The following is a 16,752-nucleotide window of genomic DNA, read 5'->3' on the forward strand; positions in this document are numbered from 1 at the left end:
GGGTGAACCAACGGAAGGAAGACCTTTCTGTCTGACTCTCTCTCTGTCTTAACTCTACCTGTCAAATGAAAACAAAAAACAAAAAACAAAGAGTGTGCCTTAGAGCCCCTGCTGTGGTGTAGCTGGTGGGGCTGCCGCCTGCTGTGGTGGCGGCATCCCATATGGGTGACAGTTCAAGACCCGGCTGCTCCACTTCCAATCCAGTTCTCTGCCATGGCCTGGGACAGCAGTAGAAGACGGCCCAAGTCTTTGGGCCCCTGCACCTACGTGGGAGACCCAGGCTTCTGAGTTCGGATTGGCCCCAGCCGTTGTAGCCATTTGAGGAGTGAACCAGAGCATGGGAGACCTTTCTCTCTCTCTCTCTCTCTCTCTCTCTCTCTCTCTGCCTCTCCCTTTCTGTAACTGCCTTTCAAATAAACAAATGAATAAAACATTAAAAAACATTTAAATTCATTAAAAAAAAGAGTATGCCTCTAAACTTGAATTGCTTGGATTTGATTCTGTTATTTTTAGCTGTATCATCCTGGGTAAGCTCTTTCCTGTAGTTCAAATTCCCATAGGGCTTCTGTGAAATTTAAATGAAGTAATGTAAGCATGAACACAGTGCTGAGAATGTGATAAGCACTCACTGCATGTTGGCTATCTGGCTCAGGGTCCTCTTGGGAAAGGATATCCAGACTTGAGACTCTTCACATACATTTATAGCATGTTCAGTATAACTTCGATCTGAAGAGTTCAGAAAACTCTACGGCAAGTTGAAGGCAAAATTTATAAGCTCTCAGGTAATACGCTCTACATTCCAAACTCAAAGACAGAATTAGGAAGACTACTTATACCTGGAATCTTTATTTTCACCTGGGCCAAATTCTTTGCCTAATTGCTACGATGTTAGTCCTAAGGTTCCTAAAGAGCAATGGTTCTCAATGTGCGGAACCCAGACCATCAGCACCATCTGGCAGTGTGTTAGAAATGCAATTTTCAGTCTTTCCTCCTCCCCATTAATCAGAAACTTTCAGCATGGGCCCAGTAATGGCTGTTGTAACAAACTCTCAAACATGATTCTGATGAATGCAAAAGTGTGAGAATTACTATCCTTGGACAACATGGTCACTGATCTATCTGTAGCCTGAGCATAAGGTAACTGAGTTCAACAGGGTCCATTTGAGGAAGTAGACTTATAAATTAGGAATAACTGATATAATCTGAATGGGAGTAGAGAGAAGTGGTAATTAATATTTTCATAAATTTAGGGCCGGTGCTGTAGCACAGCAGGTTAAAGTCCCCGTCTGCAGCACCAGCATCCCATAAGGGTGCCGGTTCAAGTCCTGGCTGTTCCACTTCGGATCCAGCTCTCTGCTATGGCCTGGGAAGGCAGTGGAAGATAGCCCAAGTACTTGGGCCCCTGCACCCATGTGGGAGACCTGGAAGAAGCTCCTGGCTCCTGGCTTCAGTTCAGTACAGCTCCAGATGTTGTGCCATTTGGGGAATGAACCAGTGGATGGAACACCTCTCTCTCTGCCTCTGCCTCTCTGTAACTCTTTCAAATCATTAAATCTTTAAAAATATTTTCATAAATGTATAACCAATTCATAGAGATAAGAGCATTAAAATAGGTGAGGGCAACAATGAAGGAGGTGCAGAGAAATATACAACATAAATGGTCAGTACCAAAGGGCCACTGGCAAAATAATGCATTAAATGAAGATTTTTATTGCATCCAGAACAAGAAGAGGTTAAAAAAACCTGAATTTGTTACATTTTCTAGATATAAACCTAGGTATTTTTCTTATTTTTTTAAAAGATGTATTTATTTATTTGATAGGCAGAGTTACAGAGAAAGAGAAGGAGAGACAGAGATCTTCCATTCACTGGTTCACTGCCCTAATGGCCATAATGGCCAGGATTGGGTCAGGCTAAAGCCAGGAGCCAGGAGCCAGGAGCCAGGAGCTTTTTCTGTGTCTCCCACATTGGTGCAGGGTTCCAAGCACTTGGGCTATCTTCTACTCTTTCCCAGGCACATTAGCAGGGAGCTGGATCAGAAGTAGAGAAGCAGGACTTGAACAGGGCCCATATGGGATGCTGGCACTGCAGGCTATAGCTTAACTAGCTGTGTCACAATGCTGGCCCCATCTGGATACTTTTCAAAACAACATATAATTTTTACTCCGCGGCTCACTAGGCTAATTCTCCGCCTAGCGGCGCCGGCACACTGGGTTCTAGTCCCGGTTGGGGCACCGGATTCTGTCCCGGTTGCCCCTCTTCCAGGCCAGCTCTCTGCTGTGGCCAGGGAGTGCAGTGGAGGATGGCCCAGGTGCTTGGGCCCTGCACCCCATGGGAGACCAGGAAAAGCACCTGGCTCCTGGCTCCTGCCATCGGAACAGCGCGGTGCGCCGGCCGCAGCGCGCCAGCCGCGGCGGCCATTGGAGGGTGAACCAACGGCAAAGGAAGACCTTTCTCTCTGTCTCTCTCTCTCACTGTCCACTCTGCCTGTCAAAAAAAAACATAAATAAATAAATAAAATAAATAAAAAATAAATAAAAAACAACATATAATTTTTACTAAGGTTAACTACACAAGGGGCTCCTTGGATTAAATAGGCGAAACAGAAAAGGAAATGATCCAGTTCATAGTTCATTTCTATATACCTGACTGGATATGATTTTTTTTAGATATCTTTGAACTGATAGGGAGGTCTAAGGAGAAACTCACAAAGGATGAAAACAAAGGAAAGATCTTATCTCGCATGACAGTCAAAGGAATATTTCTTTTTTGTTAAGATTTATTTTATTTATCTGCAAGACAGAGTTACAGAAAGAGGTAGAGGCAGAGAGAGAGAAAGAAGTCTTCCATCCACTGGTTCACTCCCTAAACTGCCACAAAGGTTGGAGCTGAGCGATCTGAAGCCAGGAGCCAGGAGCTTCTTCTGGGTCTCCCATGTGGGTGCAGGGGCCCAAGGACCTGGGCCATCTTCTGTTGCTTTCCCAGGTGAATTGGCAGGGAGCTGGATCAGAAGTGGAGCAGCCAGGACTCGAACTGGTGCCCATATGGGATGCCAGCACTGCAGATCAGGGCTTTAACCAGCTGCACCACAGTGCTGGCCCCAAGGGAACATTTCTTATTGTCAATATAATATTGTTACACCTCTGCTTTTAGTTTTTAAAAGTTCTCATTTCATTGAGTACCATTAAGAAAAAAATACGGATGAGCATTCCAATGCTACAAGGGGCAAAGGACACAGAGGCAATTTATAATAAACATAACACCAATATATAGAAGCAACAAGCACAATACTTAAGAGAAAACCCAACCCTATTGATAATTAAAGAATGAAAATCAAAGCAAGAAGGATCTCCCCCCCATCTCAGGGAAAGATAATAAAAAGTTAAACTATTCAGAATTAGTGAGAATGTAAGAAAACAAAAAACTTCATTTTCTATAGTTTAACTGGTATAACCTTTTTTTTGGAGAGCATTTTGTTCTTATCTGTCAAAAATCTTTAAGAAATGATTCCATTTTGTTAAAAAGCAAAAAAGTCACATATTTTCAGCTATCCATATGTCCATCCATCCAGGTTGGAAGAATAAGGAATAAAGTGTTTACCAGTGGTTATGTCTGGATCAAGGAAATCTTGTTTTTAATTGCTAATCTTGATTTTTTAAAATACTTTTAAAATGAACTTCTATTTTGTAATCCAAAAAAGATTATTTTTACAATATAAAAAACTTGAGAGCAGAATGAGACACAGAAGTCCCATCAACTGGTTCACTCCTCCAATGACCAAGGTGGTTGCGGATGGGAACTCAATTCAGGTCACTTACATAGGTGGCAGGGACCCATCCATTACTTGCTGCCATCCATTATCTGCTGCCTCCCAGGGTCTCCATTAGCAGGGAAATGGAGCTGAGAATCAAACCCAGGTAATCTCATGTGGTATGCAGGCATCTTAAAGCTTAGGCCAAAAGCCAGCCTGTAAAAGAAACTTTAAAAACATGTATTTCTGGGGCCAGTGTTGTGGTGCTGTGGGTTAAAGCCTTGGCCTGTAGGGTTGGCATCCCATATGGGTGCTGGTTCGAGTCCCAACTGCTCCAATTCCAACCCAGCTTTCTGCTATGGTCTGGGAAAACAGTAGAAGATGGTCCAAGTCCTTGGGCCCCTGCACCTGCTTAGGAGACCCAGCAGAAGCTCCAGGCTTCGGATCAGCTCAGCTCTGGCTGCTGAGGTAACTTGGGGAGTGAACCAGTGGATGCAAGACCTCACACTCTCTCTGGCTCCCTCTCTTCCTGTAACTCTTTCAAATAAATCAAGTTGGGGCCAGCCCTGTAGCACAGCAGGTTAACACCCTGGCTCCTGCACCCACTGGGAGACCCAGAAGAAGCTCCTGGCTCCTGGCTTCGGATCGGCGCAGCTCCAGCTGTTTTGGCCATCTGGGAAGTGAACCAGTGGATGGAAGACCTCTCTCTCTGTCTCCACCTCTAATTCTGTCTTTCAAGTAAATAAAATAAATCTTTAAATAAAAATAAATAAAGTTAATATTAAAAAGCACAGAATTGGGCCGGCGCCGCGGCTCACTAGGCTAATCCTCCGCCTAGCGGCGCCGGCACACCGGGTTCTAGTCCCGGTTGGGGCACCGGATTCTGTCCCGGTTGCCCCTCTTCCAGGCCAGCCCTCTGCTGTGGCCAGGGAGTGCAGTGGAGGATGGCCCAGGTGCTTGGGCCCTGCACCCCATGGGAGACCAGGAAAAGCACCTTGCTCCTGGCTCCTGCCATCGGATCAGCGCGGTGGCCATTGGAGGGTGAATCAACGGCAAAAGGAAGACCTTTCTCTCTCTCTCTCTCTCTCACTGTCCACTCTGCCTGTCAAAAAAAAAAAAAAAAAAAAAAAAAAAGCACAGAATTGTGAGTTAGATAACCCTATTTCCAACACTGTAATAGAAGTGATCAAACTGATCACACAAAGTATACCCTTCCAGCTCCATGAAGCCTTCCTTGTCTATTGTGTTCACTGCTAAGGCTGTAGTATGCAGAACACTCAATAGCTGTTACATGGGGAAGTGGCATCCATCTGCCATAAATCACAAGGAATTGTTGCCAGATGACAGAGTATAGCTGGAGACAGGTCATTAAGAGAACATTCACAGCTGCCCTTCTTAAAAAAAGCAACTTTAAAACAAACTTCATTCTGTTTAATGCTAGTATGCAGATATGGAATTGATTTTTGTATACTGACCTTACTTATATTCAGAAACTCTGCTAAATTCACTTATTAACTGGAATAATTTATCCTTATGCTATTTTGGGTTTTCTATGCATTGTTATTTGCAAATAAAGATAGCTTCATTGATTTCTTCCTAATAACTCTTTTAGTATTTTTATTTCTTTTTCTTGTCTTCCTGTACTGGCTAGGAACTCCAACACAAACTGAATGGAACTGGCAACTAACTGCCACTGTCTTCTCCTATTTCTTGATTTGCTTGGTGTTTATAGGGTTGCTTGCTTTGTGGTAACCTATGTATGTTTCATAATAGAATGAATTAAAAATGGAGGGAGAAAGAACGCTGCAGGAAAGGTAAATATCGAAAAGCCTGACAAAATTCTCCAGTTTGGAAGAGAGTACTAGTTTCCTACTGCTACAGTAACAAATTACCACAAATTTAAAGGCTTAAAACAATATAATTTATTACCTTACAATTCTGAAGGTCGGAAGGTCTACAATCAAGGTGCTGGCAGTACTGCTGTTGCTCAGGGGCTCTGTGGGTGGCTTTGTCCTTGCCTTTTCCCTTGGGACATCTTCTACTGAATTCCCAGGCCATAGCATAGAGCTGGATTGGAAGAGGAGCAGCTGGAACACGACCCGGGGCCCACATGGGTGGCAGTACCACAGGCAGAGGCTTAAGTTTCCTGTGCCACAGCATCGGCCTCTCAAGTGAGCTTTTAAAATCATGGACTCTGGGACCAGCACTGTGGTATATAGCAGGTTAAGCTGCTGCCTGCAGCACCAGCATCCCATATGGACACTGGTTTGCTTCCTGCTAATGCGCCTGGGAAAGCAGTGGAGGGTGGTTCAAATGCCCTGGGAGACTTGGATGAGCTTCTGGCTTCAGTCTGGCCCAGCCCCGGCCATTGCAGCCATTTGGGAGTGAACTAGCAGATGCAAGACTTCTCTTTCTCTGCCTCTCTGTAACTCTGCCTTCCAAATAAATAAATAAATTAAAAAAAAATTCACGGGCACTGTGAAGTATCTTAAAAGATAAATGATGGGGGCTTGTGCTGTGACGCAGTGGGTTATTGCCCTGACCTGAAGCGCTGGCATCCCATATGGACACCGGTTTGAGTTGCAGCTGCTCCACTTCCAATCCAGCTCTCTGCTATGGCCTGGGAAAGCAGTAGAAGATGGCCCAAGTCCTTGGGCCCCTGCATCCACGTGGGAGACCCAAAGGAAGCTCTCCTGGCTCCTGATCGGCGTAGCTCCAGCCGTTGCGGCCAATTGGGGAGTGAACCATCGGATGGAAGACCTCTCTCTCTCTCTGCCTCTCCTCTCTCTGTGTAACTCCTTTAAGTAAAAATAAATAAATTCTTAAAAAAAAAAAAAAAGATAAATGATGGAGACTGGCATTGTGGCAAAGTGGGTTAAGATGCTGTTGCCTGCGACACTAGCATCCCACTAAAGCACCAGTTTATACCCCAGCTGCTCCAGGAAAGGCAGCAGAAGATGGCCCAAGTACTTGGGCCCCTGCCACCTATGTGGGAGACCCGGATGGAGTTCCAGACTCCTGGCTTCAGCCTGGCCCTGGCTGTGAAGGCATCTGGGGAATAAACCAGTAGATGTAATATCTCTGTCTTTCCCCTCTCTCTCTGTCACTCTTTCACATAAATAAGTAAATTTTTTTTTTTTTAACAGGCAGAGTATACAGTGAGAGAGAGAGATAGAGAGAAAGGTCTTCCTTTTGCCGTTGGTTCACATGGCCGCCGTGGCTGGCGTGCTGCGGCCAGCGCACCGCGCTGATCTGAAGGCAGGAACCAGGTGCTTCTCCTGGTCTTCCATGGGGTGCAGGGCCCAAGCACTTGGGCCATCCTCCACTGCACTCCTGGGCCACAGCAGAGAGCTGGCCTGGAAGAGGAGCAACCGGGAAAGAATCCAGCACCCCGACCAGGACTAGAACCCAGTGTGCCGGCGCTGCTAGGTGGAGGATTAGCCTATTGAGCCACGGTGCTGGGTAAATAAATTTTTTAAAAACCCCAGAAAATAAGAAAAAACCATATATTATATGATCTCAATTTTATGAAAGGCAAAGAATAAGCAATACAAGCGCAGAGGGGAATGACTAAGATACAGACTATAAACACTGGATAACTCCTTTCTCTTTCTCAAGAGGTGGAGAAAGACAGATATTCACACACATAAACTGGGGGTGAGGGAGTTGGCAACCAAGCTCCAATCCATTGGTTCACTCAACAAATGCCTGTAATCATGGGCTGGGTCTGGGACAAAGCCAAAGCTGAGAGGCAGGAGCATGAAACTCAATACAGGTCTTTCACCTGGGTGACAAGAACCCAATTGAGCCATCACCACTGCTTTTCAGGGTCTGCGGGGGCAGGAAGCTGCAGTCAGGAGCCAGAGGTGAGAACTGAATCCAGGCACTCTGATGTGGAATGCAGGTGTCTTAACTGCTAGGCTAAACAACTGTTCCTAACTTTTTTCCCTTCCCATTCACACTCCTATCTATCTCCTTTCCCCAGACTGAAGTATATCCTAGACATTAAATCACTCATCAGAACATTTTTTTAATTAATTAATTAATTTGAAAGAGTTATACAGAGAAGGAGAGGCAGAAAGAAAGAGGTCTTCTATCCACTGGTTCACTCCCCAATTGGCTGCAAAGGTTGGAGCTGCGCCAATCCAAAGCCAGGAGCCAGGAGCTTCTTCTGGGTCTCCCACGAAGGTGCAGGGGCCCAAGGACCTGGGCCACCCTCCACTGCTTTCCCAGGCCACAGCAGAGAGCTGGATTGGAAGTGGAGCAGCCAGGACTCGAACCAGTGCCCATATGGGATGCCGACACTGCAGACGGCGGCTTTATTGGCTATGCCACAGCACCAGCCCCATGAAGAACATGGGGTTTGAAGTCATGCATGTAGGAGTTCTAATCCTACACTTCCTTACTAGTTATATTACCTTGGGTAAGCTACTTTGTCTCCAAGTTTAGGTACCTACCAGTCACTCACAGAATGCAAGATCACTTTCTCTCCCCTGTTGACTGCAATTAGTTTCGACATCTGTGATGTTTCTCTTAAAGTACAGTTGGCTTGGGGCCGGCACTGTGGCGCAGTAGGTTTATCCTCTGCCTGCAGTGCTGGCATCCCATGTGGGCACCGGTTCTAGTCCCGGCTGTTCCTCTTCCAATCCAGCTCTCTGCTATGTCCTGGGAAAGCAGAAGAGGACAGCCCAAGTCCTTGGGCTCCTGCAGGAAGAGACCAGGAAGAGACACCTGGCTTCTGGCTTTGGATCAGCACAGCTCCAGCCATTGCGGCCATCTGGGGAGTAAAGCAACAGATGGAAGTCCTTTCTCTTTGTCTCTATCTCTCACTGTCTGTAACTCTAATCTCAAATAAATAAATAAAATCTTTAAATAAAAAAGTACAGTTGGCTTCAGTCTACTGCTTTTACCCTAATCTATACTCATTTTATCTTACTTCTGGGTAATTCCAATAACAATCCATTTTTTGGGTCTGGTGCTGTGTCGCCGCAGGTTAAGCCTCTACCTGTGATGTCAGCATTCTATATAGATGCAGGTTCAAGTCCTAGCTGTCCATTTCCAACTGAGCTCCCTGCTATTGCACATGGGAAAGCAGAGAAAGTGCTTGGGCCCCTGCCACCCACCACATAGGAAACCCAGATGAAACTCCTGGCTCTTGGTTTTGGCTCCAGCCATCACAGCCATTTGGGGAGTAAACCAGGGGATGGAAGACCTCTGTAACTCTGCTTTTCAAATAAATAAATCTTTAAAACAAACTAAAACCTATCTCACTTCTTGCTTATTCTATACCTGGGTTTTCTACCATTTTTTGTTTAGATTTTCAGTAAATTACAAAGTTCAAGAGAGAAGCAAGTTTGGATTTGTTTATTTATTTGAAAGGCAAAGTTAAAGAGATGCCGAGGTAGAGAGAGAGACAAAGAGAGAAAGAGAGAGACAGGTCTTCCATCCACTGATTCACTCCCTAAATGGCCGCAACAGCCAGAGCCAGCCCGATCTGAAGCAGGAGCTTCTACCTGGTGTCCCATGTGGGTGCAGGGGCCCAACAACTTGATCCATTTTCCACTGGTTTCCCAGGCCATAGCAGAGAATTGGATCAGAAGTGGAGCAGCTGAGACTAGAACCAGTGCCCATATGGGATGCCAGCACTGCAGGCAGCAGCTTTTACTTGCTATGCCACAGCGCTGGCTCCAAAGCTATCCTTCTTATAAATGTACACTATAACATTAAAATATCCAAGAAGTCTCACTGTAATGGGCTCTTTTTAACACTGTTTTACCCTTATATGATTACATATCCCCCCACCATAACAATTAGGAACCTACAACACAGAACATGCCTGGGAAATATAATGATATACTAATATCACATCAGTGCTCTTAAAGCAATACCTTCATTGGAATACTATCAGCTCAACAAAATGTCAAGACCTCCTCACGGCCAGACTCATAGTGACACATGTTGCTACTGGATCTCCCATGTCATATGACAACACATGCTCAGTGAATTCTGTTCAATGAACATCAGGCTAGACCAAATACATGACTAATCTTGACCAGTAATGAAACTGCTCATGAAATGAAATTGCTGCTACTGACTAGTCCTTGAGATATATTACATTTCTTAGTGGTGAACATCAGAATCTAGAGAAAACATCTAAAACATTCTTAGATTTCTAAAAGGTCATAAGTTCCTAAAGAGTCCTTCTGACACATCCATACTGATTTTCTAGTTCATCCTTGGAATGACGCACACAAGTTAAAAATCATTCTTCACTCTTGAGCTCCAGTGTCCTCTTTAAATGGGGGTACTAACACTTACATGGTAGGCTTATTCTTTTCTTTTAAAAATTTTATTCATTTATTAGAGAAGGATAGAAGTTGAAAGGGCACAGTACACACTAATTTACTCCCTGAATACCTGTAATGGCTGGGATTGGGCTGGGCCACTAGGAGCCAAGAACTCAATCCAGGTCTCCCATATGGGTAGCAAGAACCCGAATAACTGAGTCATCACTGCTGCCTCCCAGGGTCTGCATTAGCAGGAAGCCTAGAGTCCGACTTAGAACCCAGGCATTCCAATACGGGATCTGGGTATCTAATCACTTGGTTGAACACCTATTTCATGGTAGGCTTATTAGGAAAACATAAAAACTGATGGAAGTATATATCCCAGGGACTGACACATGGTAGATGATTATTTTTCCTCGTCATGGAGAACAATAAAGCTGAGTAAAATGAAAAGAAACACGGATAACACTTTATACAGAATGGCCAGGGAAGATCTCTCTAATAAGGTGACATTCCAAAAGGAGTGAGAAAGCCACATGACTATCTGGGAACAGAGCATTCCAGGTTTAAGAAAAAAGCAATGGGGAGACCAGTGTTGTGGCATAGTGGGTAAAGCCGCTGCCTGCAGTGCCAACATCCCATATGGGTGCTCATTCGAGACCTGGCTGCTCCACTTCCAATCCAGCTCTCTGCTGTGGCCTGGGAAAGCAGTGGAGGATGGCTCAGGTCCTTGGGCCCCTACACCTTCGTGGGAGACCCAGAAGAAGCTCCTGGCTCCTGGCTTTGGATTGGCGCAGCTCCAACCTTTGCGGCCAACTGGGGAGTGAACCAGTGGATGGAAGACCTCTCTCTCTGCCTCGCCTTCTCTCTCTTTGTGTAACTCTTTCAAATAAATAAATAAATATTAAAAAAAAAAAAAAGCACTGTCAAAGACCCTTAGGCACAAGTGGCTGATTTGTCCAAGGAGCAGCAATGATATCAGTGTGACCAAAACTTACTGGGAATGAAAAGAGCAGTGGCAGCGGAGGTCAGCATTGCAGTGAGGAGGGATCGAGGGAGGATCAGACCATGAAGGTCATCACAGGCCATTTTTAAAACCTTAGCTTTTACTCTAAGTAAGAAGAAAAGCCACTGGAAGATTTTGAAGACAGAACTGACATAATTTCCCGATCTTTTAAAAAGATTATTCTTGGTGCTGTCTGAATATAGACTTGGGAGCAGGAAGAGGGAGGAACTGAAGAAACCAGTTAGAAGGGGTTTCAATGAATCAAATTAGGGCACAGTGATAAGAAGGAATTGCATCTGCTTGTATGTTGAAGGTTAAGTCAGACATTAATTATTGGTGGGTTAGATATAGAGTCATAAGATAAAGACAGGAATCAAGAATAACCCTGAGGGGCTGGTGTGTTGGCGTAGCAGGCAAAGCTGCTGCTTTAAATGCCAGCATCTCATAAAAGCACCAGTTCCTGTTCCAGCTGCTTCACTTCCAATCCAGCTCCCTGCTAATGGTTGGGAAAAGCAGCAGAAGATGGTCCAAGTGCTTGGGCCCTGCCCACCCATATAGGAGACCCAGATGAAGCTCCTAGCTCCTAGCTCCTGGCTTCAGCCTTTCAGCCCTGCCATTGTGGCCATCTGGGGAGTGAACCAGCAAATGGAAAATCTTTTCCTCTTTCAAATAAGTAAATAAATCTTAAAAAAAAAAAAACCCTGAGAATTGTGACATAAAGAAACCTAAAAAATCAAAGCTGCCATTTACCAAGGAGGGGAACAATGAAGGAAGAGCAGGCTTTAGGGGTAGGGGAGTAACATAGGATTTAGGAGTATAGATTTGGAGGTGTTAGATTCAGCATATCTCCTTCACAGCACTTGAGTGCAGACCTACCTTAATCTGAATGTGGTAGATTCCTGGGTAGCCTGTGAATCACCAGTACAGGCTGAGGGCTGGACTGCTGGCTCTACGCTCGTCCATAGCCAGATCATATACTGAGTATCTGACACTAAAGCTGGTGGAGCTGATGAGCTAATGAAAATGCGGCTTGGGAAGTCTCAAGCTGGATAGGACTCCTCCCTTTGTTCTTCACTCAAGAAAACTAACTCAACAGGCAAGCCATCAAAGCACTCTCTGGAATCATTGTTAACCTGTGATCAAAAAAGAAGAGTACCAGAATCCTTTGGCCCGAGTCAAGGATGTCCAGTTTCTCTTCCAACCCAACATTTTCCACAAAGTATAAACAACTTGTTAGCTGTCCTCAGCCTTGCATACTATACATGCACATTACTGTCCCTTTCTGAAACCAAAGTGCAGAATTTCACTCCAAAGTTTTGCTGGCAAGGCATAAAATGATCTAATCACTAGGTTAAACACCTGTTTCATGGTGGGCTTATTAGGAAAACATAAAAACTGATGGAAGTTTTAGCCTAGGGACTGACACATCATAGATGATGATTATTCCTCACCTTGGAGAATAAAGTGAAATAAAATGAAAGGAAGGTAGATAACACTTTGAGAAAGACAGTTTCTCTCATCCCTAGGATCCATGAGTCATTAAAGGGATCCAAAAGTATGGATTTTTGATCTATCAATGTCTAGAATCTTTATCTATTTACAGAAATTTAACCAAAAGGAATATATGCCCTAATTCAGTTGTAAGGCATCATTACTGTTTATGCCAGTGAAAAAAGGTAACATTCTCTGTTCAATAAAGCAAAGATGGTTAAAGGAATCTTGCCATAGAAAAGAATACTAGGCAATGACCAAAAATGATCCTGAGTTGTGTATTTGGCCTACCAGTTAAGATGCTGGTCAGGCCCAGAACGTCCCACATAGGCGTGCCTGGGTTTCAGTCCTGGCTCTACTCCAGATTCCAGCTTCTTGTAATGCATGCCCTGGACAGCAGCAGGAGACAGCTCAAGTAGCTGGGTCCCTGCCACTCCTGTGGGTGATCTGGATTGAGTTTCCAGATCGTAGCTTTGGTCCTCCTGCCACTGTAGGCATTTGGGGAATGAACCAGCAGATGGAAGCTCTCTTGTCTGTTTTTCTTTCTCTCAAATAGTAGTAATAATGATTGCATATAACAATACATTAAAAATACTAAGCAATGAAGCAGATTATATATACTATGAGTAATATGGACCCCAGTTGTTTTTTTTTTTTAAGGTTTATTTATTTATTTGAAAGTCAGAGTTACACAGAGAGAGGAAAGACAGTGAGAGAGTCTTCCATTTGCTGGCTCACTCCCCAATTGGCCACAATGACCAGAGCTGTGCTGATCCAAAGCCAGGAGCTAGGAGCTTCCTCTAGGTCTTCTCATGTGGGTGCAGGGGCCCAAGGACTTGGGCCACCTTCCACTGTTTACCTAGACCACAGCAGAGAGCTGGATCAGAAGTGGAGCAGCCGGGACTTGAACCGGTGCCCATGTGGGATGCCGGCACTGCAGGTGGTGGCTTTACCTGCTACGCCAATTGTTTTTATTTATTTATTTATTTATTTTTTTATTTTATTTATTTATTTATTTCTTTATTTTGACAGGCAGAGTGGACAGAGAGAGAGAGAGAGAGAGAGAGAAAGGTCTTCCTTTGCCGTTGGTTCACCCTCCAATGGCCGCAGCGGCCGGCGCACTGCGGCCGGTGCACCGCGCTGATCCGATGGCAGGAGCCAGGTACTTCTCCTGGTCTCCCATGGGGTGCAGGGCCCAAGCACTTGGGCCATCCTCCACTGCACTCCCTGGCCACAGCAGAGAGCTGGCCTGGAAGAGGGGCAACCGGGACAGAATCTGGCGCCCCGACCGGGACTAGAACCCGGTGTGCCGGTGCCGCAAGGTGGAGGATTAGCCTAGTGAGCTGCGGCGCTGGCCACGCCAATTGTTTTTAAAAACAATGTGTGGGCCCGCCACTGTGGTGCAGTGGGTTAAAGCCCCAGCCTGCAGCACCAGCATCCCTCATGGGTGCCGGTTTGAATTCCAGCTGCTCCTCTTCCAGTCTAGCTCTCTGTTATGGCCTGGGAAAGCAGCAGAAGATGGCCCAAGTCCTTGGGCCATGTACCCGTGTGGGAGACCTGGAAGAACTCCTTGCTCCTGGCTTTGGATTAGCCCATTTCTGGCAGCTGTGGTCATTTGGGGAGTGATCTAGCAGAATGGAAGACCTCTCTCTCTCTTGCTATACCTCTGTCTCCGTAACTCTGTCTTTCAAATAAATAAAATAATTCTTAAAAAAAAAAAAAGTGTGTGTGTGTGTGTGTGTGTGTGTGTGGAGTGAAAGTTAAATAACAGTATATGCAGTTAACAAAATAACAGTGCTGTTATCTCTGGGTAGAGGGATTAAGGACAAATTTTTATTCTTTTTACTTGTCTGTGATTCCCAAACTTTCCACAAATATTCTTCTATACTAAGAACAAGTTTTTAAAATTTTATATTCAATATAAAATCTCATATTTGCATTATTTGAAATTCATGCTTGGAATTATTTTTTACTTTTTTTGTTTTTAAGTTTTTAAAAACTGGCTACCAATGTCCCTACAACACACCTCACCTAGATAAAAAGACTTCCTCCTGGGAAACCATTTGTGGGCTCCTCTCCAAAGACCTCTCTCCTCTCAGAGTTTATAATGCTAACAAATCTGCAGAAAATCAGAAAGTCAGTTGCAGGGGACCCTGCCTCAGCACAGGTGGCCTGCTGCCACACCCACAGCCCGATGACTGCTCCTTGGGGAAATGTGGAACAGCGCAGAATGCCCTGCCCTCCACCTGGCTGAAGACCCAACAGTTAAGCAGGGACTAGGAGCCCCATAGTCCCCACCAGCGCAACATGGAATGAACTTTGTTTTCTATAAACAGACAGACAAGAAAAAAGTTTAAAACATAATCCTTAGAGGAAAGAAAATAGAAACCAGGCAGTGGGGAATGCTTCATATTCCTAAAAGCTTTTTTTGTAAGTTAACACATGGTGTCTGCTTCTCTCTAGTCACCTATTTATCACTCTCCTCCTTAGAGAAGGGAAAAAGCCCTGGCTGTTTTCCTAGTGCAGAGTTTTGTGGCTGGGGGGAAGGAGGTAGGGGGGAGGAAGGAGGGTGCTTTAAGCATGATGCAAACCATTTGGAGCTAAGTGAGAGCACTGCCAACACAAGCTGCACTATTTAAACAAGTGAGGAAATGATCGTATATACAACATGCCAGCGAGCACACACACACACACACCAAAGGAAGTCGACAGGGCCTTTTTTTTCTTCAGGACACAGAGCTGGATGTCAGCGGCTAAAAGGTCGATATTTTCCCTTAACACCCTTCTCAATGACTTAATCATGTTCCGTTTGCACAAAAAACTTCCCAAGAATAAAAAAGTCTGGAGAATTAAGAGGACGGGTGAACAGGGAGGGATATTTGGCCTGGGGCTGACCTTCTCCGAGGTTTTCTCCACGTAGCAGGGGTCCTGAGGGGCAGCCAGCAAGGGGACAAAGCCCGAGAGAAGCCGATCCTCTTCCAGGATGAGAAGGGTGAGGTCATCGTCCGGGTCCTTATACAGTGGCACCTCTGACTGGTTCACTGCAGTCAGTATGTTACAGAAATCAGCCAGCGTCGACCACACATCCACAGCAACCCTGCGAGGAACAAGATAAGAAAAGAAGTGCAGCTCTAAAGTGGGGCCAGTAAAAATGCCGTTAGTGTATGTGAGCAGGAAGGTCCTGGCAGCCAAGGCTGTTCTACGCTGGCAGCTGCTAGGAAATTGCACCAGAATGCTAGGACGGGGAACTGTCTTGCATGGCAGTCATCTGGGGTGTATGTGTCCACCCATGCAAAGTTTAAATTGATTAGGGGGAATTTTTAATCCTAAACAGAAAGGAGAAAGAATTTAGAGAACCAGTTGCCTAATGCAGGTCCTGTCACCTTTCCAGACAGTGTGCCTGAGACACTTACTCACTCTAGACACGCAGTGCCCCAGGCATCTCCCAGAACTGCCCCCTCCTGTGCAGCCAAGTATATGCCACACAGAGAGCAGCAGGGCATCAGCCTCCCTCTTCCAGCCACAGTCACAGACAGTCCAGTTACTGTGCAGTCATGTGGGGCTTTCCCCTACAATGCTTTAGGACTATATATGTATAAGCAGGAAAACAAACAAACTGTCAAACACTGATCCAACAAAAACCTCATTTCTGCCTGCCAAGATCCTCCCAGGAAGGTGAAGTCTCTCATGCACTCCAGCAGACGCATCAGCCTCAGTGCTGTCTCAGCCCTCCTGGGCCCTCTCCCTCCTCTCACTCACCTGACACTGTCCCAGTTTTAGCTGAAAGTCCCATTTCCCCAGAAACCTCCCAGTCCTGGGAAAACCAGGCTAGTTGGTCATCCTAATTGTGTATCTCAGGTTCTGGCTGAACCTGAGAAAAAACCCTTAAACTGTGGAATCTGGCTCTCCCCAGGTGAAATTCCATTAAAGAGAGAGGGTTCATTTCTGTCACCATCACTTGTCAGTAGATGTCATCATTTACTGTGGTTGAGATTCCTGTGTTGGTGGGCGCTGCAAATTCATCTAGTATTTGTTGTGGTGGTGTTTGCTTGTCCAAGATACCTCAAATTGTGGTTAGATACAGGGGCTGACAAGGATACAGACTTGGCTTTTCTTCTCCAGAGAAGCACCTAACCTGGGAGTTTCAAACAGGTGGTACTGTCTGGATGCTAAGTTTTAGTCCTAAAGGAGTGAGATGCATAGGAGAATTACAAAGA

General features: G+C 45.3%; 1 protein-coding gene across 7 annotated transcripts in view; it reads right to left on the reverse strand.

The window, feature by feature from the left end:
* Positions 1–16,752, reverse strand: part of SMG6 (SMG6 nonsense mediated mRNA decay factor) — a 261,637-nt gene that overhangs the window by 105,293 nt on the left and 139,592 nt on the right. For all 7 annotated transcript variants that reach the window (XR_016223920.1, XM_002718880.6, XM_008270916.5 and 4 more), the window contains one exon: positions 15,431–15,632. Coding sequence is in view for 6 of the 7 variants with exons in the window: in XM_002718880.6 (XP_002718926.1) it covers positions 15,431–15,632 (202 nt within the window). In the remaining variant the exon portion in view is untranslated. The remainder of the gene's footprint in view (positions 1–15,430; positions 15,633–16,752) is intronic.

Source organism: Oryctolagus cuniculus, chromosome 17, assembly GCF_051225735.1.
Source record: "Oryctolagus cuniculus isolate XC-2025 breed Fujian yellow rabbit chromosome 17, ASM5122573v1, whole genome shotgun sequence".
Lineage (NCBI taxonomy): Eukaryota > Metazoa > Chordata > Mammalia > Lagomorpha > Leporidae > Oryctolagus > Oryctolagus cuniculus.